This window comes from Lepisosteus platostomus, chromosome 7, assembly GCF_059453375.1.
Source record: "Lepisosteus platostomus isolate fLepPlt1 chromosome 7, fLepPlt1.hap1, whole genome shotgun sequence".
Classification (NCBI taxonomy): domain Eukaryota; kingdom Metazoa; phylum Chordata; class Actinopteri; order Semionotiformes; family Lepisosteidae; genus Lepisosteus; species Lepisosteus platostomus.
This window is the reverse complement of record NC_142617.1, coordinates 59965299-59984015: the sequence shown is the minus strand read 5'-3', so window position 1 is coordinate 59984015 and position 18717 is coordinate 59965299. Positions and strand designations below refer to the sequence as shown.

General features: G+C 47.5%; 1 protein-coding gene, 1 long non-coding RNA gene and 1 pseudogene across 3 annotated transcripts; 2 read left to right on the top strand and 1 right to left on the bottom strand.

Annotated features, from left to right (window-relative positions):
• Positions 1-283: 283 nt before the first annotated feature.
• tars3 (threonyl-tRNA synthetase 3) lies at positions 284-14842 on the top strand. The gene is made up of 19 exons (XM_088641483.1): positions 284-651; positions 1870-1953; positions 2312-2502; positions 3016-3139; positions 3699-3820; positions 4598-4715; positions 5064-5128; positions 5866-5944; positions 7323-7469; positions 8368-8466; positions 8612-8778; positions 9989-10151; positions 10549-10686; positions 11150-11227; positions 12185-12285; positions 12898-13002; positions 13192-13264; positions 14021-14135; positions 14223-14842. The coding sequence occupies exons 1-19, from the start codon at positions 367-369 to the stop codon at positions 14369-14371; spliced, it is 2403 nt and encodes an 800-aa protein (XP_088497609.1). The 5' UTR covers positions 284-366; the 3' UTR covers positions 14372-14842.
• Positions 13288-14022, bottom strand: LOC148659358 (uncharacterized). The gene is made up of 2 exons (XR_015940449.1): positions 13892-14022; positions 13288-13763 (listed from the first exon to the last, which is right to left on the bottom strand). It is a non-coding gene; the product is annotated as an uncharacterized LOC148659358 (long non-coding RNA).
• A 674-nt stretch (positions 14843-15516) lies between the features above and the next one.
• On the top strand, positions 15517-18668 carry LOC148659356 (UDP-glucuronosyltransferase 2B31 pseudogene; annotated as a pseudogene). Its single transcript, XR_015940448.1, has 2 exons — positions 15517-15812; positions 16652-18668. The product of XR_015940448.1 is annotated as a UDP-glucuronosyltransferase 2B31 pseudogene (transcript).
• Positions 18669-18717: the final 49 nt, after the last annotated feature.

The following is an 18717-nucleotide window of genomic DNA, read 5'->3' as shown; positions in this document are numbered from 1 at the left end:
TCAGTACCTGCATCGCCGCTTACTGAAGAAGAGAAGTGAGGTATGCTCCAATAACTGCAGTATACTGTAGTTTTAGTGGTGGTTGTAGTAATGATAGAATTAATAGAAGCAGCAATAACAGTAGTATAGTAATACTGAAGCTTTATGGATAATGTTTTTAAATGTTTTTAAAAATACCAAGCGAGGGAAATTTAACTCTGCCCATATACTGAGTTTAGATTTCCTTACGGTTTAACCAAGCAGCGCCTAATCCCAATGTGCTGCTCACGGGAGCCAGCAGGGGGCGCTACAAGCCTGTTTCCGCGCAGTGGCGCTGCTGCCAGCTGTATTAAAGCCGTGGAAGAGGGAAGAAGCCGGGATTTAAAGATGGCGGAGTCTATAGTAGCACGCCTGGCCGCGCAGGAGGAGCAGGTCCGCCTGCTGACCCAGGAGGTGTCCTGGCTGCGCGGTGGGGTCGGCGGAGACCCCGCGGCCGTGGCCGGCCTCTGCAGCAGCCCGGAGCTGGAGACCCTGCGGAGCGAGAACGAGAAGCTGCGGTACCGGATCCTGCATCTCCGGAGGAGCCTGCAGTCCGAGTCCGACCCGGAGACGGGCGCTCGGGAGGGCGAGGAGGGGAAAGAGACGAGAGCTGGGAAGAGCAGCAGCAGAGAGGTACCGGGGAATTAAACTCCGAATCTACTGTGCCTGAAAGATGTGTTACTGTCTGATTGCACAGCCCTGAGCAGCTCTTCCCTTTAAGGCAGTGCATCGTGCAGTCATGGGTCTACTTACAGGCGTTCTGAAGACTCCTCTTTGCTGAGGCAGGCACGACATGATCATATTAGTGTATGGAGACACCGTGACACGGTCAGGCGGGAAATGGTATGATAGCTGTCGTGTCAGAAATTAAATAATTCTCACTAGTGGTGGAGCAAAAGTTTCAAGCCCATGTGAGGAAGCTACATCTGGTCTTCAGTCCCTTGCTGGTGACGTTGCCTGGCTCGCTGTACTACAGTTCAGCTGCTGTATGCTCTCAGTGCCATATGTCACCTTCAATCAGAGCAAATGGCTTCCATCAGATCTACCCTGTTTCTGTATGATCCTTTGTGAACTCTGTGCTTTTTATTTCACCACCATCTCCAAAGCTGAAAGCATTCTGTAAGTGAAAGTGCATCTCAAAGCACCACGGCAAGCTTACCTGCATTGTGACCCCTGTACTGGGTTTAGAACGTACCCCAGTCCTCATACTGCAGATGAAGCAGCCTGTGCCCTTACCAGTGACGACACACGGCTGGCCAGACACTGCTGGGTGTGGGGGTGTTTTGGGGACCTACTACTGGGGGTTCAGCGCTCCAGAGTCTAGGATCATGAGGGAGCTGGAGTGTGTGGGGCTCTGGGCTTGCAATGCCTGAGAGCCCCTCTTGACAGTGTGGGTGTCAGGCCCCCAGGAGTGGAGTCAGCACCCCTCCTGGCCTGGTAAGTCTCGGGTTCACGCAGGTGGGCACCAGTCAGGAAGTGTCGATTGCTGATTCTAAGGTTTGATCACACCAAAACAGGCTGCATTGAAGAGTGCTGAACTAAAATTCATCTAGCGTTATGTTAAATTAATTGTAATATTGCTCCACAGTGACTTTAAATGGGTATTTCTGAGTTTATCCTAGATGTATGATTAACACGTTACTAGTGCAATAGGTTTATCTCTAAATCTAGACTTTAAAAATTAACTGGGGTTAATTTTAAACAAAGATGAAATATAGAACATGATTTGAAATTTTCTGAAGCGTAGTAACACTCTAATTCTTCATTTAAACTGGTGTAGAAGTTCATTTGTGCAGTCAGATGTACGTTCTTAAAGAAGCAGCTGTCTGACTCTTGGTGTCTGCCTGTCAGCTGGGCAGCTCCGACTCCCGCAGTGCTCAGGGGACGAGGAAGGAGAAGCAGGAGAACTCCAGGGGCGAGCAGCCATCCGGAGAGGTAACTCTGCCCGCCACACCTTGTCAGCCTGGCTCCTGACCGAGACACAAATCTAGTGCTTCAGCTTAAACCGCACGGGGCTCTCGAAGTCAACACACATTTCTCCAATAGTGAGAAACTGACCCGGCCAACAGAAGAAATCACAGACTCCTCAGATCGGAAAACAAAAGAAGCGAGGAGTGCGAGAGCAACCAGCAATCAGTGACGCATTAGCAAAGTCTTCCCCTCAACCCACTTTCAAACAGCCCAGTCTGACTGTTCCCTGGTCTTGTGTTCATGTGGGCTGTGCCGCCCTGCCTTCCGAACGTGGTCTTGGTAAACCCGGTGAAGGAGCTCTCCTGTCTCCCCGCTGTCCCAGCTGCCCCTCTGGCCGAGCTACGTCCAGGAGCGGCTGCAGCTGTACGAGCAGCTGAAGCGGGAGAGCGATGCCCTGCTGGCCCGCAGAGCTGCCGCCGAGAGCCGGCCCGTCCGGGTGCAGCTGCCGGACGGGCGGCGCGTGGAGGCCCGCAGCTGGGAGAGCAGCCCCTACCACGTGGCCTGTGGCATCAGGTGAGGGGCAGGGCTGCGGCCGCAGGCAGGGGGTCCTTGCCCACAGGATATCGCTCGGTCCATTGTCACTTGTACAAGTACTCTTTGTCTAATGAGAAGAGTCTTTTGTAAAAGCTGTGGTTCAGAGAGCTCATTGAGCAGCGTGTGGGGTGTCTCTGTCTTGGGGGATGATGGAGAGGGTGGTGGGATGTGGGGCACCTCTGTCTCTGGGGTTGATGGAGTGTTGCTGGGTGTGCTTCTGTCTCATGGGGGGTTGATGGTGTGGGGTGCCTCTGTCTCTGGGATTGATGGAGTGTATTGGGGTGTGGGATGCCTCTGTCCAGGGCTGGGTGTTGATGGTGTGGGGTGCCTCTGTCCTGGGGTTTGATGGAGTATAGTGGGGTGTGGGGTGCCTCTGTCTCTGGGATTGATGGAGTGTATTGGGGTGTGGGATGCCTCTGTCCTGGGGTTTGATGGAGTGCAGTGGGGTGTGGTGCACCTCTGTCTCGGGGGCTGACGGTGTTTCCCTCGCAGTCAGGGCCTGGCTGACAGTGCAGTGATCGCACGGGTGAACGGAGAGCTGTGGGACCTGGACAGACCCTTGGAGACGGACTGTTCCCTGGAGCTGCTGCGCTTTGACCACGAGGATGCCCAGGCTGTGAGTCCCCCGCTCTCTCTCTGTACCTCCTCGAATTCCCAGTGGTCATTTAGCAACTGGATCACTGTGAAGAAGCCAGATATTCTGACAGTTAAAATATTCACTGCAGGTTTTGTTGCCAGTTCTGACGGTGTTTCTTGGAGTGATATGAAAATGTGCTAAAGATCATCAGTCCTGATCATGTGTTTTTCGTGAACTTTTGTGTTGATCGTGATGAACGTGTTGTGTGGAGCTTCTCTTCTCTGGATGTTGTCAATTGATCATTTCACTTCGGGGTTTAGGTTTTCTTGAGTATGTTTTAGCGATTCTGTAAGTAAACATCTTTCAAAATGTACAGGTTAGAGTAAGTTTTTGACACTTATTATCCACAAAGTTCAATATAGAAATGATAAACTATTCCCTCAGTGAGGCTCTGTGAGCTTTGAAGGTCTGTTCTGGAAAACTAAGCAATAGGTTGTGCATGTTGTGACTTTAAAGTATGTAAAAACCAGAGAAAAATAAGTGTAACATAAAGCTGAACTCCTAAAGTGCAGCTTTATTCAAACTGCTTGTGTTTCAGGTGTACTGGCACTCCAGCGCTCACATCATGGGAGAGGCGATGGAGCGTTTCTACGGGGGCTGTCTGTGCTACGGACCCCCCATCGAGAACGGCTTCTATTACGACATGTTCCTGGACGGACGGTGAGGCTCTGCAGTTCCTGTCCGGTCAGATACCGGGAGGTCAGCTCTGGAGCTGGTCAGTGCTTGTAATGCAAGTCATCATGTGAAAATCCAGCTGCTGCTGGTTGGGGCTTTGTGGGCCGGCATGTGGAGCTCCTGAATGCTGACGGAGGTGCTATGCTTTAGGATTTATTCTGGCGAGACATTAATGCTTGATCCTGTCCTTAATGCTGTGAACATGTGCCATGAGAAGCCCATTTCACAAGAGCAGGGGTCATGTTCTCAAGTCAGGTTGCATTTCCCTTTGGTCAGAAGTGCCCCACCTTTACTGGGTAACGTGGTATTTCCCTTGTCTTTACCTCAGTCAACAAAATCGAGAATTACATAATTACAGAATCGGATTACAGAATCAAGAGGCTCCTGGTAACCTTGTCAGTTGAAAATGGAACAAGTTCAACAGCTCCTGAGTTCATGGGGAAAGGACCTGAGCTACAGTATGTCTCTGAATGCAGTTAGAGCTTTGCCACCTCCAGACTTTCTCACAGCTTTGTAACAAAGTACACTTCAATACCTCGTGCACAGGGGTGCTTCTGTGTCAGGCAGTAATGCTGTTGCATACTCCCTGTCCTCGCAGTGGATTGCTACACTTGAGCTATTATACTACACTTGGGGTTTGGAAAGGACTCGGCAGGAATTGAGCTCTGGAGTGGAATGTATGGTTTTTGATCTGGTGGGTTTCAGAGCTGCGTGTTTCCAGCTGCTCTGGTGGTCCCTGACTGTGCCCCCGTGTTTGTCTAGAGGTGTGTCGAGCCATGACTTCACCGAGCTGGAGGGCATCTGCAAGGCGGTGATGAAGGAGAAGCAGCCTTTTGAGCGGCTGGAGATCAGCAAGGAGACGCTGCTGCAGATGTTTAAGGCAAGAGCAGATGTTGTAAACTCTTAATTACTGATGTTCTGGTACTGACACGCCTGACGTGAGCCCTGAGGCCACAGGTGCTGCAGAGCTTCTTCCTTTGCCTGGGAAGGGCTGATACCCTCCTGGCTGTTTTGCCGGATATTACTGCTGGCACACATGGCTAAGGAGTCACCTGTACACGTTTGTTTACAAACTAGTTAAAACCATCTTAATTGTATTTTAAAGTTCATATGCTGATTTAGCATGTCTTTAATACTAGAAATGAATTATTCCACTTTTTGAAAGACTGTTTTTAGCAAAAGTTACCAAACATATGTTTTATAATGCTGGAATGACTTTTTATTGCAGTACAACAAGTTCAAGTGCCGAATTTTGAACGAGAAAGTCAACACACCTACTACTACTGTATACCGGTAAGAGATGCCATTTCACCTGCGCGGTCCTGTCTGCTGATCTGTGTGCACTGTGTGAGGGAGGACTACTGCTTGGGTGTACACAAAGTGACAGCTACAGATTGGTTGGGGACAGACTGCACCAATCTGAGAGTCATATCTGAGTTTAATTTAATCTTTTTTTGCCATGTGGAGTTACCTTACTGCTTGTTTGTTAGCCCCAGTGTATCCACTTCAAGAGAAAAGGACTTGATCTGAACGCAGGGACCCAGTTTTGCTTAAGTGGGAATCATTCTGATAGGTCAGGCCTCAGTTTTATTCAGATGAAGTGGGAAGTCCTGACCAGTGATGCTTTTCAGTGTTGCTCATTTGTCTAGCAGAAAGTTTGCATGATTCTATGTCTTTTTAAAGATGAAGAACCTAAATTGGTCCAGATGAGACAAGGCAAGCCTTATCTGTATAAATCTGGTGTCTGCTAATGTTGGCTACCACTGGCTTTGGACACTCATCACAGAATTTTGCCGCAAGTTGTCCACCGTCGAATGGCGGCTTGTGTTTTGAAGGTTATAGTGTAATATGAGGAGGAGGTATATATGAGATTTGAAAAGTAAAATTGACTACTTGCATAGTTTGTTCGATAAGGATTGTGATAATCCGAAAATACTTGGAAGGGAAATGTCTGATGCACTGATCTGAAGGGTGAGTCAGCAGTTTGGCAGTGTGCTAACCTTGCTGTTGTCTGCTGCTGCTTCCTGGAGGTGTGGGCCTCTGATCGATCTCTGTCGAGGACCACACGTGAGACACACTGGCAAGATCAAGGCCCTGAAGATCTATAAGGTACCGTTTTCTCTACAGTACCTCAGAGAGAGGGAAGAAATGGGATAAAACTCTGCCTTCCCTTCTCAACCATGTCTCGCCAACACTCGCAGCTTAGCTAAGTTCTCTGCGGAGTGCTTAGTTGTGCCATCTTTTTCACTGCTTCTTTCAGTTTTTATTGATTTCACAAAGAGTAAGATGTTTTTAGACAAGGATGGTAAGTCAGCTTAAAATTTTATAATGATACTATTATGCTGTGCATTCTCTAAACCTTTTGCCCCCTGAAAAGAGTTTTCAGGATCCTAGCAGTTTTAGATGACTAACATTTCTGAAACGTGGCTTACCTCAGTACATGTTACGCTGTGGTTATGGCTGAGCTGGGCTCAGCTGAGGAGACAATGGTAGGAAGCTGCCATCTGTAGGATCATAACTGAACTCCTCTAAGTCTGAATCCCTCCTTTTAAAGGTGCCTTTAAGGTAAATGAGGTTGAAAATGACTTTGCAATTGAACCCTCAAGCAGAACCAGATGCACTACTGATGTTGGCAGGTTGAATTCTGTCAGGGCAGGTGAAAGAGCAGTCTGATCGAGGGACCTAGGTACTGAAACCACTGCACACGTCATCCTGTCTGATTACCTTGCCTTACTTTTCCATTAAATGGGCCTTTAGGAGCACAAGGAACAAAGTTACCCTGAGCCTTGCATGCAGCCAGAGCTGGAGAGAAGGTCCTGCATATTGCCCTTGTGCTCTTTAACTAGGATACCTCCCTCAGATCCTGACTAACTTTTACAGATGCAATACAGAAAGCACACTGACAGGTTGCATCAGAGTGTGGTATGGCAACTGCAGTATTCCTGACCACAAAGCCCTACAGAGGGTGGTGAAAACTGCCCAGTCCATCACTGGGGTTGCTCTCCCATCCATCCAGGACATTTATGACAGATGGTGCTTGAGGAAAACTCCAAGTATCATCCCCACACACGCCAGCTACACCCTGTTTAACCCTCTACCATCTGGAAACGGTACCGGAGCATTCGGGCCCAGACTACCAGACTCAGAGACAGTTTTTACCCCCGCACTTTCAAACTATCAAACTCCCAGCCTCTCTCACCTACGATCTGAACCCTTATGGTGCCTTCTCTCCTTATCAAAACTCAAACGCACATTGAAACCTACCTCTAACTCACATGTAAAGACGTTCACTCCCCATCATTTTCTATCCTTTATTTCATTCTGTGACGTACAGCTGGTATTTTGCACATTACCTGTTGGCTCTGTCTTTCTTTTCTTACACAATTGTATTGTTGTTTTTTTCTAGTACTTACTGTCTGAGCTAAATAGAATTTCATTCTACCATATACCAGTGTATGAGTATAATTTCAAGTTTATTGTCCTTTAGAACTCATCCACGTACTGGGAGGGCCGAGCCGACATGGAGACGCTCCAGCGCCTCTATGGCATCTCCTTCCCCGACTCCAAGATGATGAAGGAGTGGGAGCGCTTCCAGGAGGAGGCCAAGAGCCGGGATCACCGCAAAATTGGCAAGGTAAAGGAATAAAGGAAGAGAACCCCGTTCATTTCCCCCCAAGTACAGGCAGCGCTTCCTTTCCCAGAGGCTGTGGGAGTCTGGTACAAGCTGCACCGCCATGTTGCTGGAGCGGACACTGTCTGGATGGAACCTCATGTCAATCGGCTACTAACTGCCAAACGGACTAGAAGGACTGAAAGACTTCCTCTCGTTTGTAACTGTGCTCATGGCGAGGAAACGCAGTGATCGAGACGCAGCTGTGATCCTGGAGTAGAGGGTGTCACAACGGAAGGATTCACCTAGTTAGCAGAAGAAGTTCAGTCTCGTAGGATGAGAGAGCATAAGAATATATAAATTAGAGGAAGACATGGTCACTTGTAGGTAACCAATTCTGAAATGTAATCCAGTTTTTACGCTTTTATAAATAGTGTTTAAATGTTTATAAATGTTGTATACCCTAAGCCTGAAAAGTGAAGAAGTGTTTACATAAATAATGTTAAACATTACACACAGAAAAACTAAAGCGCCAGACTACAACATAAGGTCCAGCCCTGAAGGCAGATGAGTTAAAACTGTAGGAGACTTTCATTTCCTTCGGGAGGCTGGGATACACAATAGAGTTTAGTTATTTATTTAGATGAGGATTTTTTTTTCAAGGGAAGTGATATAAGAAATTGAATTACAACACATTTCTTCATAATACTGTGTTTGAACCCTAAGTATTTTGCATTGTACTGCATGGCAACAATGTCTAGTCGAATTACTCCAATTGTAAATGAAACCTGTGAAGTTCCTGATGATAGTCTTATTTAGCCACTAGGACTTGTACCCATTAGCTCCCATGGAATAATGGTTTTGGTGTTCAGCGCTCGTGATCTGCATCTCTCGTCTCTTCCCCTGTTCCTCCTGTCTGCAGGACCAGGAGCTCTTCTTCTTCCATGATTTGAGTCCAGGCAGCTGCTTTTTCCTACCCAAGGGTGCCTTCATCTACAACACACTGACAGACTTCATCAGGGTGAGAGCTCGAACTGTGTTGCACCTTAACTCCTGGTCATTAAGTCTGCTGGCGGAAAAGAGTGACCATTTGCCGCATGGGGTGTGTGGGCCGGGCCGGGCTGCTCCGCGTGGTCAACGTGAGTCGACTCTCTCTCTCCCGACAGGAAGAGTACGGCAGGCGGGAGTTCCAGGAAGTGGCCTCTCCCAATATCTACAACAGCAAGCTGTGGGAGACGTCAGGCCACTGGCAGCACTACAGCGACAACATGTTCTCCTTCCCTGTGGAGCAGGACATCTTCGCGCTGAAGCCCATGAACTGCCCGGGGCACTGGTGGGTAATGGAGGGGTGTGGATAAGCTCACTGTACCTGGGAGCTCAGCTGGTCTGGGCCAGTGTCCATCCTAAGGGGAAAGTACAGTCATGCATGTGAACGCCCTCACCTGTCAGTTTCCCAGCACCGATCCTCAGACCCTCCTGCGTGTTACGGTTTTCATTCAAGCTTTCTACAGTTCAAGTCTTCATTTAATCAATGAAACGTTCAGTTGAGAATTTTTAATTCAAGTAAAATGTTTTAGGTTGAAAATGGCAGAATTATTCATCTACTCTAGCTGTTTGCGCCTGTGGCTGGAAGGTTGCCGGTTCAAATGCCACAGCCGGCAGAGGAATCCTACTCCGTTGGGCCCCTGAGCGAGGCCCTTAACCCCAACTGCTCCAGGGGCGCTGTACAATGGCTGACCCTGCGCTCTGACCCCCAGCTTCTCTCCGTCTGTGTGTCTGTCTCTCATGGAGAGCAAGCTGGGGTATGCGAAAAGATGGATTCCTAATGCAAGAAATTGTATAGGGTTAATAAAGTGATCTTATCTTAAGTCTCCAATTATGTTTTCAGTTTAGTCAAGCAGTTGTAATAAAATTGTATTTGGTTGGAATTAAAACCACAAGACGTGGGTACAGGATTGGGGAGCCTTGATCTAATCCATTTATATAGCTGCTTAGATCAGGAAAATTAATGGTTTTCTTGTCCTGGAATTACTGTAATTAGTCACTTGTTTTGAACAGGCTCAATAGATCAAATGTCTTCTGGCTAAGAGAGGTAGAGTAGAACACATCTCATCTTTGCCCAAAATGGGAAAACAAGTCTGTAGCCTCACTGACACCTTTCAGACTCTGACCTCAAGCTGTGCGCAGAATTGCCAGTTATGGGAAAATTCCCTTCAGAGCTCACAGGTTTGGTAATAAACATTCACGTGCCTTTCGGCAGAATGAGAGAGATTGAATGTTTGAATGAAGGAAAGTTATGTGAATATGAATGATCGTGCGGAAATGTTGCAGTGCAGTCTAATTTCACAGATGGTGCAAGTGTTTAACACTGGGCATAATAAAAACGTGGCAGAAAAGAGTGAAGTCCGAGCCGGCGGACCCCCTGTCCTGCAGATGGGCTCGGTGGTGTGGTTTTGCCGGCCCCGCCGGCCGGTGTCTGGGGTTTGCGTGGCGCCGCCAGCTGGCGCGTGCTCGCCCGCCTGACCCTGCTCTTCTCTGCGCAGCCTGATGTTCAGCCACAGGCCGCGGTCCTGGAGGGAGCTGCCCCTGCGGCTGGCGGACTTTGGGGTCCTGCACAGGAACGAGCTGTCGGGGGCGCTGACCGGGCTCACCAGAGTGCGCCGCTTCCAGCAGGACGATGCCCACATCTTCTGCGCCATGGAGCAGGTACTGAGGGCGGGCCTGGGTCTGGGCTGCTAGCAGCCTGGCTTGGGCACGGCCAGCCTGATCCTGGGTCGTGACACTGGCTGATGGCGACCCGGATGCCCCAAGTGGCGGCACGCCGTTGGCTGAGCACTGCCAGGGGCCTCTCAGCTGCTCGGGTAGCCAGGCTGCTGCAGGCGTGCAGTAGTACCAGTGAGACATGCGACTGCACTTCGCTCTGTTCTGCCCGAACCTGTAGGCACTGTCTTCTGAACAGGCGCGGGAGTTAGCTGACAGTTAAAACGCACGTTTGGGTGGACGAAACACTTCGGTGGTAAAGTGAGATTGGCAGGAGAGGTCCAGCAATCCCCCCCGTTTAATTCGAGGAGAGAGCTGAACGAGCCGCTTTCTGCCTCTGCAGATCGAGAACGAAATGAAGGGCTGTCTGGAGTTCCTCCGCTGTGTCTACGCCGTCTTCGGGTTTTCCTTCCAACTGCACCTCTCCACCCGGCCAGAGAAGTTCCTGGGAGACATCCAGATCTGGGACCAGGCTGAGAAAGTATGAGAGCTAATAAGAGATGTTGAATTGTTCTAAACAAGGATTTGTTTGACAAACACACTCAATAGTTGGAGGTCTTGGATGTGTTTTTACATGCCATCCAAACATTTATATTTGTTATTTAAGATTAATGTTTCTTGATCTAGAGCTAGATCCTTTTACTAATCATCCTTACACTTACCTAGCGCTTTACAGGTACTGGGGAATCCCATGATGCTTTACTTTTCTGGCTATCCTCTAGCCTGCCTGGTGTGAGAGGGGAGTGGTCAGGTCATTTGCTGTCTTAATTAAAATAATTGTTAATTGACTATATAAATTCCTAACTAGTTTAAATTGTCAATTTGGACTCCACTGAAATAATTAACTGTAATTTACAAATGGAATGAATCGAGAAACCTATTTTCTCACAGTGTAAAGTGTAGAATTTGAGCTCTTGTCTGTGTTTCTCTCTCCACTGTGACAGCAACTGGAGAACAGCCTGAATGAGTTTGGAGAGCCGTGGAAGCTGAACCCTGGAGACGGGGCTTTCTATGGGCCCAAGGTGACCTTTTCACACCAGTTGGTTTTATCTACCTGCATTGTTTCAGTGGCCCGCCCGTGAGAGCTGATGGGATTTAATGTGAAAAACAAATCCATCTGTCAGCTCTGACTTTCACACCGATACAACCATACCGATACGGCACCTTTCTTTATGGATTCCATGTGAACCAGTTAACGCTTCCTGAGGAGCGGGAGACAGACTGTAACTGGATGAGGTGTAGAGGATATGGGTCAGATTTCCTCATCAGGTCTAGATTTTCCCCTGATCCTGGACCTTGGTTTAACATCCCAGAAAACCAGCGTGTGACTTTGTAAATCCTGTGACGTGCCCGGCTCTCCAAGGCACTGAACGTGCACTGGAAAGCAAGAATATAAAACAAAGCAAATGGCTCGGAAGGTGTTCCAAACGAGACGTGTTGGTACCAAGTCCTAATGTGAATGAATTGGGTTTCAGCTGTGTTTCAGAAACAGTCACCCTCTCCGAGTCCCAAAGCCAAGGAGTCTCGGCCTGACTGAGCTGTCTGTCGGACAGGCCCTGCTCCTCTTAGCACTGCCCTCCCTGTCGCTGTCGAGAACCGGGCAACCCATCCAGGAGATCAGACTTCAGCTGATCTTGCTATTTAAGAATTGTATTATTTAAGATTTCCATCTTAAATAATACAATTTAAATGTTAATTTTTTACCATACCTTGCATGGTTGCAACTATGAGTTCTGAAGTACTGGATTAAATGAGGCTTAAGAATCACACATAATTTTTACAAGTGTATATAAAATAATCTCCATGGAAAATGCTGACGTTAATGATCATCTGCTTCCAGATGTCAGTCATGTTTATGTGATTTTTGTATTGATGCTTTAGCACAAGCTGCTAGGGGGAGGAATGTTTGTTTTTACTTTCATTTACTTGCCAGTATTTGGGGTTGGGGCAACATCTGTATTTTGCCTCGTGTCTCCTAGATTGACATCAAGATCAAGGATGCCATCGGGAGGTATCACCAGTGTGCCACCATCCAACTGGACTTCCAGCTGCCGATCCGCTTCAACCTGACCTTCGTGGAGTGAGTTTCCCTAGCCAGGGCGGCAGGCTCCAGCGCTCTGATGGATCCGGTCCCAGTGGGCATCAAGTGGGCCACAATCCTCACCCCACCACATAGTACACTGTACACAGTTGATTCCAGTCTTGCAAAAGTACTGATTACCATCCGAGCGTGGGGGGGGGAAACATCCAACTATATCCACCTCGTTATTTTTGAATGGTTGATTTATTAATTTTTTTGCTACGATGAAACATTTATTTTAGTACCTGTCTGTTGCTGTACAAATGATTTTCACTGCAACAGAGGCTCTTCCCTTATGTCCTTGCTTATTTAGTGAGTTGTGAGAGAAAGAAACGGCAAAAGTACAGGGAACCATTTATTTGTTAAATATTAATTGTACAAAAAAGGCAAAACTTTTACTTCTACTATTGCTTTTGATCACTGGAAAGTTGGGCTTTCAATTCATATCTATAAAGAGCATTAAATTCTCATGACACATTTTCTTCGATAACAGTTACAAGAGTTATATTACTATGTTCATAAATCCACTTCTGAGAATATAAAAACCACAGGTACAGTCTGAATAAGAGTGCTGAATGGTGCGAGTGCCTGACGGGTGTCTCTTTCCTTTAGTAAGGAGGGCAACGACAAAGTACGACCAGTTATCATCCACCGGGCGATCCTGGGCTCTGTGGAGAGGATGATTGCCATTCTCACGGAGAACTACGCTGGCAAGTGGTGAGTACGGCCCACCTTCTGGCCAGTCGGAGCTGGATTTCCGCAGCTACAGACACGGAGAGCTTGGATTAACGTGCCTTAAGTGTTGCCATCTGTGTGCCCAAGATGCAGGAATGCAGTCAGGGGTGTGTGTGTGTGTGTACGCGGTACGCTGTGAACATGCGGTGTGTGTCTCTGGTCTCTGCGCAGGCCGCTCTGGCTGTCCCCCAGGCAGGTGATGGTGGTGCCGGTGAACCCCGCCTGCGAACCGTACGCCCAGCAGGTACTCTCTCTCTCTCTCTTCAATTCAGTTCAAGGTGCTTTATTAGCATGACCGACGGGTACAATCAGTGTTGCCAAAGCAAATGAAAGTAATGATATTTACATTATACAAAACAAAAAATAAAAGTAAAGTAAAATCTACAGACATTTACAACAAAGACATATTATAAAATATTGACATATACTGTATGTGGCTGGAGCATTATTGGGAGACAGACTCACTGTTCCTCAGGCTGTGACAGGAGATCACATACTGGGCTGCCAGTTCAACTGAGTTCCCTCCTCCCTCTCCCAGTAGGATTGGGACCCGTTGTGATTCTGGCAGGTGTGGGAACTCTGGGACTAGATTTCTGAATTTAGGGAAGAATGTTTCTCTAATCCCAGAGTATCTCTCTCTCTCCCCCTCCTCCTCCTCCTTCAGTCCTCCGCTGCTGCTGCATCGCCCCAGTGTGTCCCTGGTGCTCCCTGAGCTGCCGCTGACTGCAGCTGAAATAATAAGACTGCTGGACTAAATTTACATGGAACTCCTTTTGAGCTTTTGGGAATTTCACTGGGATCTGTAAATTGTCACCGCGATTTGTCTCACTTCCTTAAAAACTGTGGGTTTCTGAACAATTTAGGGCTGTACCTGCTGGTTTGGATGCACTTTTCATTGTTTACACCCCGTCAGGCTTCTGTAGCTCAGTCCGATGTTGTGGTCGGCTGGGGCGAGGTGCAGGTGTGGAACTGTGTTATCAAGTAGTCATTCTCCCCTCAGGTGTGCCAGCAGTTTGTGGAGGCAGGATTCATGGCAGATGTCGACCTGGACTCCAGCTGTCTGCTGAACAAGAAAATCCGCAACGCGCAGCTAGCCCAGTACAACTTCATACTGGGTAAGAGCCCCAGTGGAGTCTGTGTACGCAGGTAGTGTATTCGGGAGCGTCCTGCTGGTGTGCTGATCTCTGTCTCCTGCCTGGCAGTGGTGGGCGAGAAGGAGAAGGCGACGGGTGCGGTCAACGTGCGAACCCGCGACAACAAGGTGCACGGAGAGCTGGCCCTCGCGGAGGCCCTGGCCAGGCTGCGCCGGCTGCGGGACTCGCGCTCCAGGAGGGCCGAGGAGGAGTTCTGAGGCTGCAGCCCGTTTCCCAGCACAGAGTCCCGCCTCTGCCCCTGTGTGACTGCTGACTAAAAATAAACCTACAGGCATGACTTCCCCTTCCACTGTTTGGAGAAACTCTTGTATCTTGTGACATTCCACAAGGCATAGAATGTTTTTACAGTAAGACAGAACACCTCCTGAAGAAGGGATTTCTGTTAAAGAGAAGGAAATGGGGGGGGGGAAGGTTGGAGAAGACCAACGACCTCCAAAAAGTCTCCATACATTTCTGAAACAAAAGATTAGGATTAAGCAATGCAGACAGATTATTTTCTGGTTTTGAAAGGTACTGGTATGGAGTTTGAAAATGTAATTAACACTGAAGAATGTGTGAGTGATACATTTTAGAAATGTATAACTGATGATGGTGAGGTCTCGGCATTCTGCAAAAAAAAAAGGACGACCAAAGCCCAATACAATAAACTTCAACAAGTGGTACTGTGATTTCTCATTTCATTTGATATCCACTCGCAAAAAGAGCTAAGATACAGGTACTGTTTTCAAACATTCAGAAGTTGGTCTTTATTATCTTTCACCTATTATTTACAATATTTTAAGTAATCTGTCTTGTCCTGCAATATATCCTAAACAAAATCACAAAGAACATGTTCAATCAATATAACTATTCTATTGGTGGAGCGGTGGCACTGTAGCTAGGGATCTGCGCCTGTGGCTGAAAGGTTGCTGGTTCAAATCCCACAGCTGGCAGAGGAATCCTACTCTGTTGGGCCCCTGAGCAAGGCCCTTAACCCCAACTGCTCCAGGGGCGCTGTACAATGGCTGACCCTGCGCTCTGACCCCAGGCTTCTCTCCCTGTTTATGTGTTTCATGGAAAGTAAGATGGGGTCTGTGAAAAGACAATTTCCTAATGCAAGAAATTGTATATGGCCAATAATGTGATCTTATTAAACGTGTTTTAAAATTCTGTGGTGGGGGGTGGGGGATATAAAACCGCGTTCAAATACTCGTGAACTAACAACAAAATGTAAATACACGCACCGCGTAAAACTGTGATTGTGTCGCATGATAAAAGATCGAAAGACCGGCCACTAAGACTCGAAACCCACGGCAGCTATAGTGTTAACTATAACAGGAACAACACGATCCCACTCTCATCCTACTCCGTTGTGGACTGCACGGCGCTGTCTCTCCGCCCCTCTCTCTGGGAAGGAGCCGCTCAGGTAGAGGGGCACCGTTTCGTAGCCGCTGTCCGCTGCTCCGTCTCCGCTTAGCGTCGGACCTCTGTCTTTCCTGGCTCTCATCCGCCCCAGAGCGGACTCCCGCAGGTCCGTGGTGTGCCGTGGTCTACGTGCTTCAGGAGCACACCTGAGCACAGAGCACAGGGCGAGGCTGGCACAAGGGTGGGCGAACGAGGAAGTTTGGAGAGCAAGAGAACACATCCCGTTCAGAAAAGGTAGGCGATGAAACATCATAACATTAAATGTTGAAATCGAACTGTGTAATTCTCTGTCGTTCTAGCATAAAACACAAATCTTAGAATACCAAAATGGAGAGAAAGACGCAAATTAGAACGCTATACACGCATCGAGTTATATAATACCTCTAGGAATTCAGGAAAAAGGTGAAGGCTGGGGAAAATAGCCATTCACAGTTACCAGCACCGTTTAAGTCTCGCAGTGTTTCTTACTGTCAGACCTGTATCGGTCAAGAAAAACGGCAAAGCTAAAACAAACAAAAAATCCTAATTTATGAGATTGTAATGGATACGTCTATTAACATTCTTACTATTAAAACAAATACACAGCGTAACGTATAGGGAGTATTAGGACGATAAGAATGTTCTCTGCATAGAAAAGAAATCTAGCTTTATGGGTGAAAATTAAACTAAAAGTTCAAAGTTTCTTGGGAGTGTGTCCATAATAACACCTTCACTGAAAACTGTGTTGGTCTTAAAGTCTGTTTTGGCCTGTGTTTTCAGCATTGGTGATGTTCGTTTGCACCACGAGACAGCACAAGCACAGAGAAATTGGTCCTTACACCTCTCATCAAACAGCTGGAATAATAGCAGAAATGGTTTCAAAGCCATTATAAGATATTTAAAAGTCTGAGCCATTATAAAGGCAGTAAAAATGAAACGATTTGTTCAAAAGTCATAACAACACCTTTTTACTCAATCCCGTTTGTCAGGTATGCAGTCAGAGTTACGTTCTTTAGGATTGCTTAAGACAGGGCTTGGCAGACAATATAAGTGTGCTTTTTCAGTACCCCTCTTCCTGTGAATGTGTCCTGCAGGCAGTATGAAGGGGGGTTCTCTGCGGAGCAGACATTCAGCCCTCACCATCATGGCGGCCCTGGTCTGCTCTCTGCCGTGTCTCCATGGTGGCAGAATTCTGGTGTTCCCTCTGGACGGCAGCCACTGGGTCAACATGAACATCCTCATCAAGGAGCTGCACGCCCGGGGGCACAGCATCACTGTGCTGCGTGCAGAAAGCACTTGGTACATCACGGAGACGTCTCCTCACTACAGCTCTATCACGGTCCCTCACACAAGAGGCATCGATGAGAGCTCCTTCAGCTCGTTCTTAAAAAGGTTATTAGAGATGCAGAGAGTAGACCGCTCTTTCTGGACTTTGTTAACATTGCATAAAGAAGTAGCTCACGAATTTTCTGATCTTCATGGAAGGGTGTGCAGAATGGTCAGCCTCATGTTTGAAAATCAGCAGTTAATGCAGAGTCTCTGGGACACTCAGTACGACCTGGTTCTTGCTGACCCGGCTGTAGGCGGTGGAGCACTGTTGGCTCACTATCTACAGCTGCCTCTGGTTTTAAATGTCCGCTGGACTCTGAGTGGGGAAGGTCATTTTGATATTGCTCCATCACCCCTGTCCTACACTCCACTCCCGGGCTTACAGTTCACCGACCAAATGAATCTCCTTCAAAGGGTCCAGAACATGTTTTTTTATGGTTTTGGCCGCTTCCAGGGCAGACTTATGGTGTATCCACATTACAAGGCTCTGTGTGATCGCTACTTTGGCCCCGATGTTGACATCTACACTCTCACCCGGTCAGCAGATCTCTGGCTTCTGAGGGTTGACTTTGTGTTCGAATTCCCACGACCCACCATGCCCAACATTGTCTACATCGGTGGCTTCCAGTGCCAGCCTGCAAGGGCCCTTCCTCAAGACATGGAGGACTTCATGCAGAGCTCTGGAGAGCACGGTGTCATTATCATGTCCTTAGGGAGCATTATTAATAACCTTCCAAGCGACTTAATGGCTGAAATCGCCTTGGCTTTTGCCCGGCTCCCTCAGAAAGTCATCTGGAGGCATAAAGGGGAAAAGCCTGCATACCTGGGCAACAACACCATGCTGGTCACTTGGATGCCTCAAAATGATCTCCTGGGACATCCCAAGACTAGAGTCTTTGTAGCGCACGGAGGAACCAATGGGGTATATGAGGCAATTTATCATGGCATTCCAATAGTGGGACTGCCATTGGTTTTTGATCAACATGACAACCTTTTCCGTCTACAAGTGAAAGGAGCGGCCAAGATCCTGGATATCAGCACCTTAGACAGCAAGACTTTCCTCCAGGCCTTGCAGGAGGTCCTCTATGAGCCATCCTATCGGATAAACATGCAAAGACTCTCCCGCCTGCACAGGGACCAGCCTATGAAACCTCTGGACAGCGCCCTCTTCTGGATTGAGTTTGTCATGAGACACAAAGGTGCTGCGCACCTGCGCACAGAGTCCTACAGGATGCCCTGGTACATCTACCACTCTGTGGATGTTCTAGTGGTCTTGCTGGCAGCAAGCTTCATCTCCTTCCTGACTGCCTTTGCTGCTGTCAAGTTTCTCTGCCGCAGGCTTTGTTTCAGAAGAAAAAACAAATGTGAATAAAATTTCTCATTCATCAAAACAAGTATACCAGCAGGACTGATGACATAAATGTGGCATCTCTGCATGTGACTGAAATTCCCACAAAACCTACCTTGAAGGTGCAATTTATTTTCATGACTGTCTGATGTTCCAGATTGGTCATCTCAAGTCTTTAAGATTGGGTTATACCAGTACAACAGCATGGTTTCCAAGAAAGCTACATAGAACTAGTCTGCCAGAATAAAGTCTTGTAAACTATTTCCCAGAGGAACAGGAAAGCTGATGGATAGCATAATATTTTGACACTATTTTAAAGTCATATTGCAGCCAGTCCTTGTTTCTGTATTAAATGAGAATTTAGCTAAGAAAGTGATATTGTAGTGTATTTTGATACAGCATATATTCACTTTTTATTAAAAAATTGAACAAAATCATATATGGTTAAATTAAAAAAAAATCCAAACTACCACCTCTTGCTGT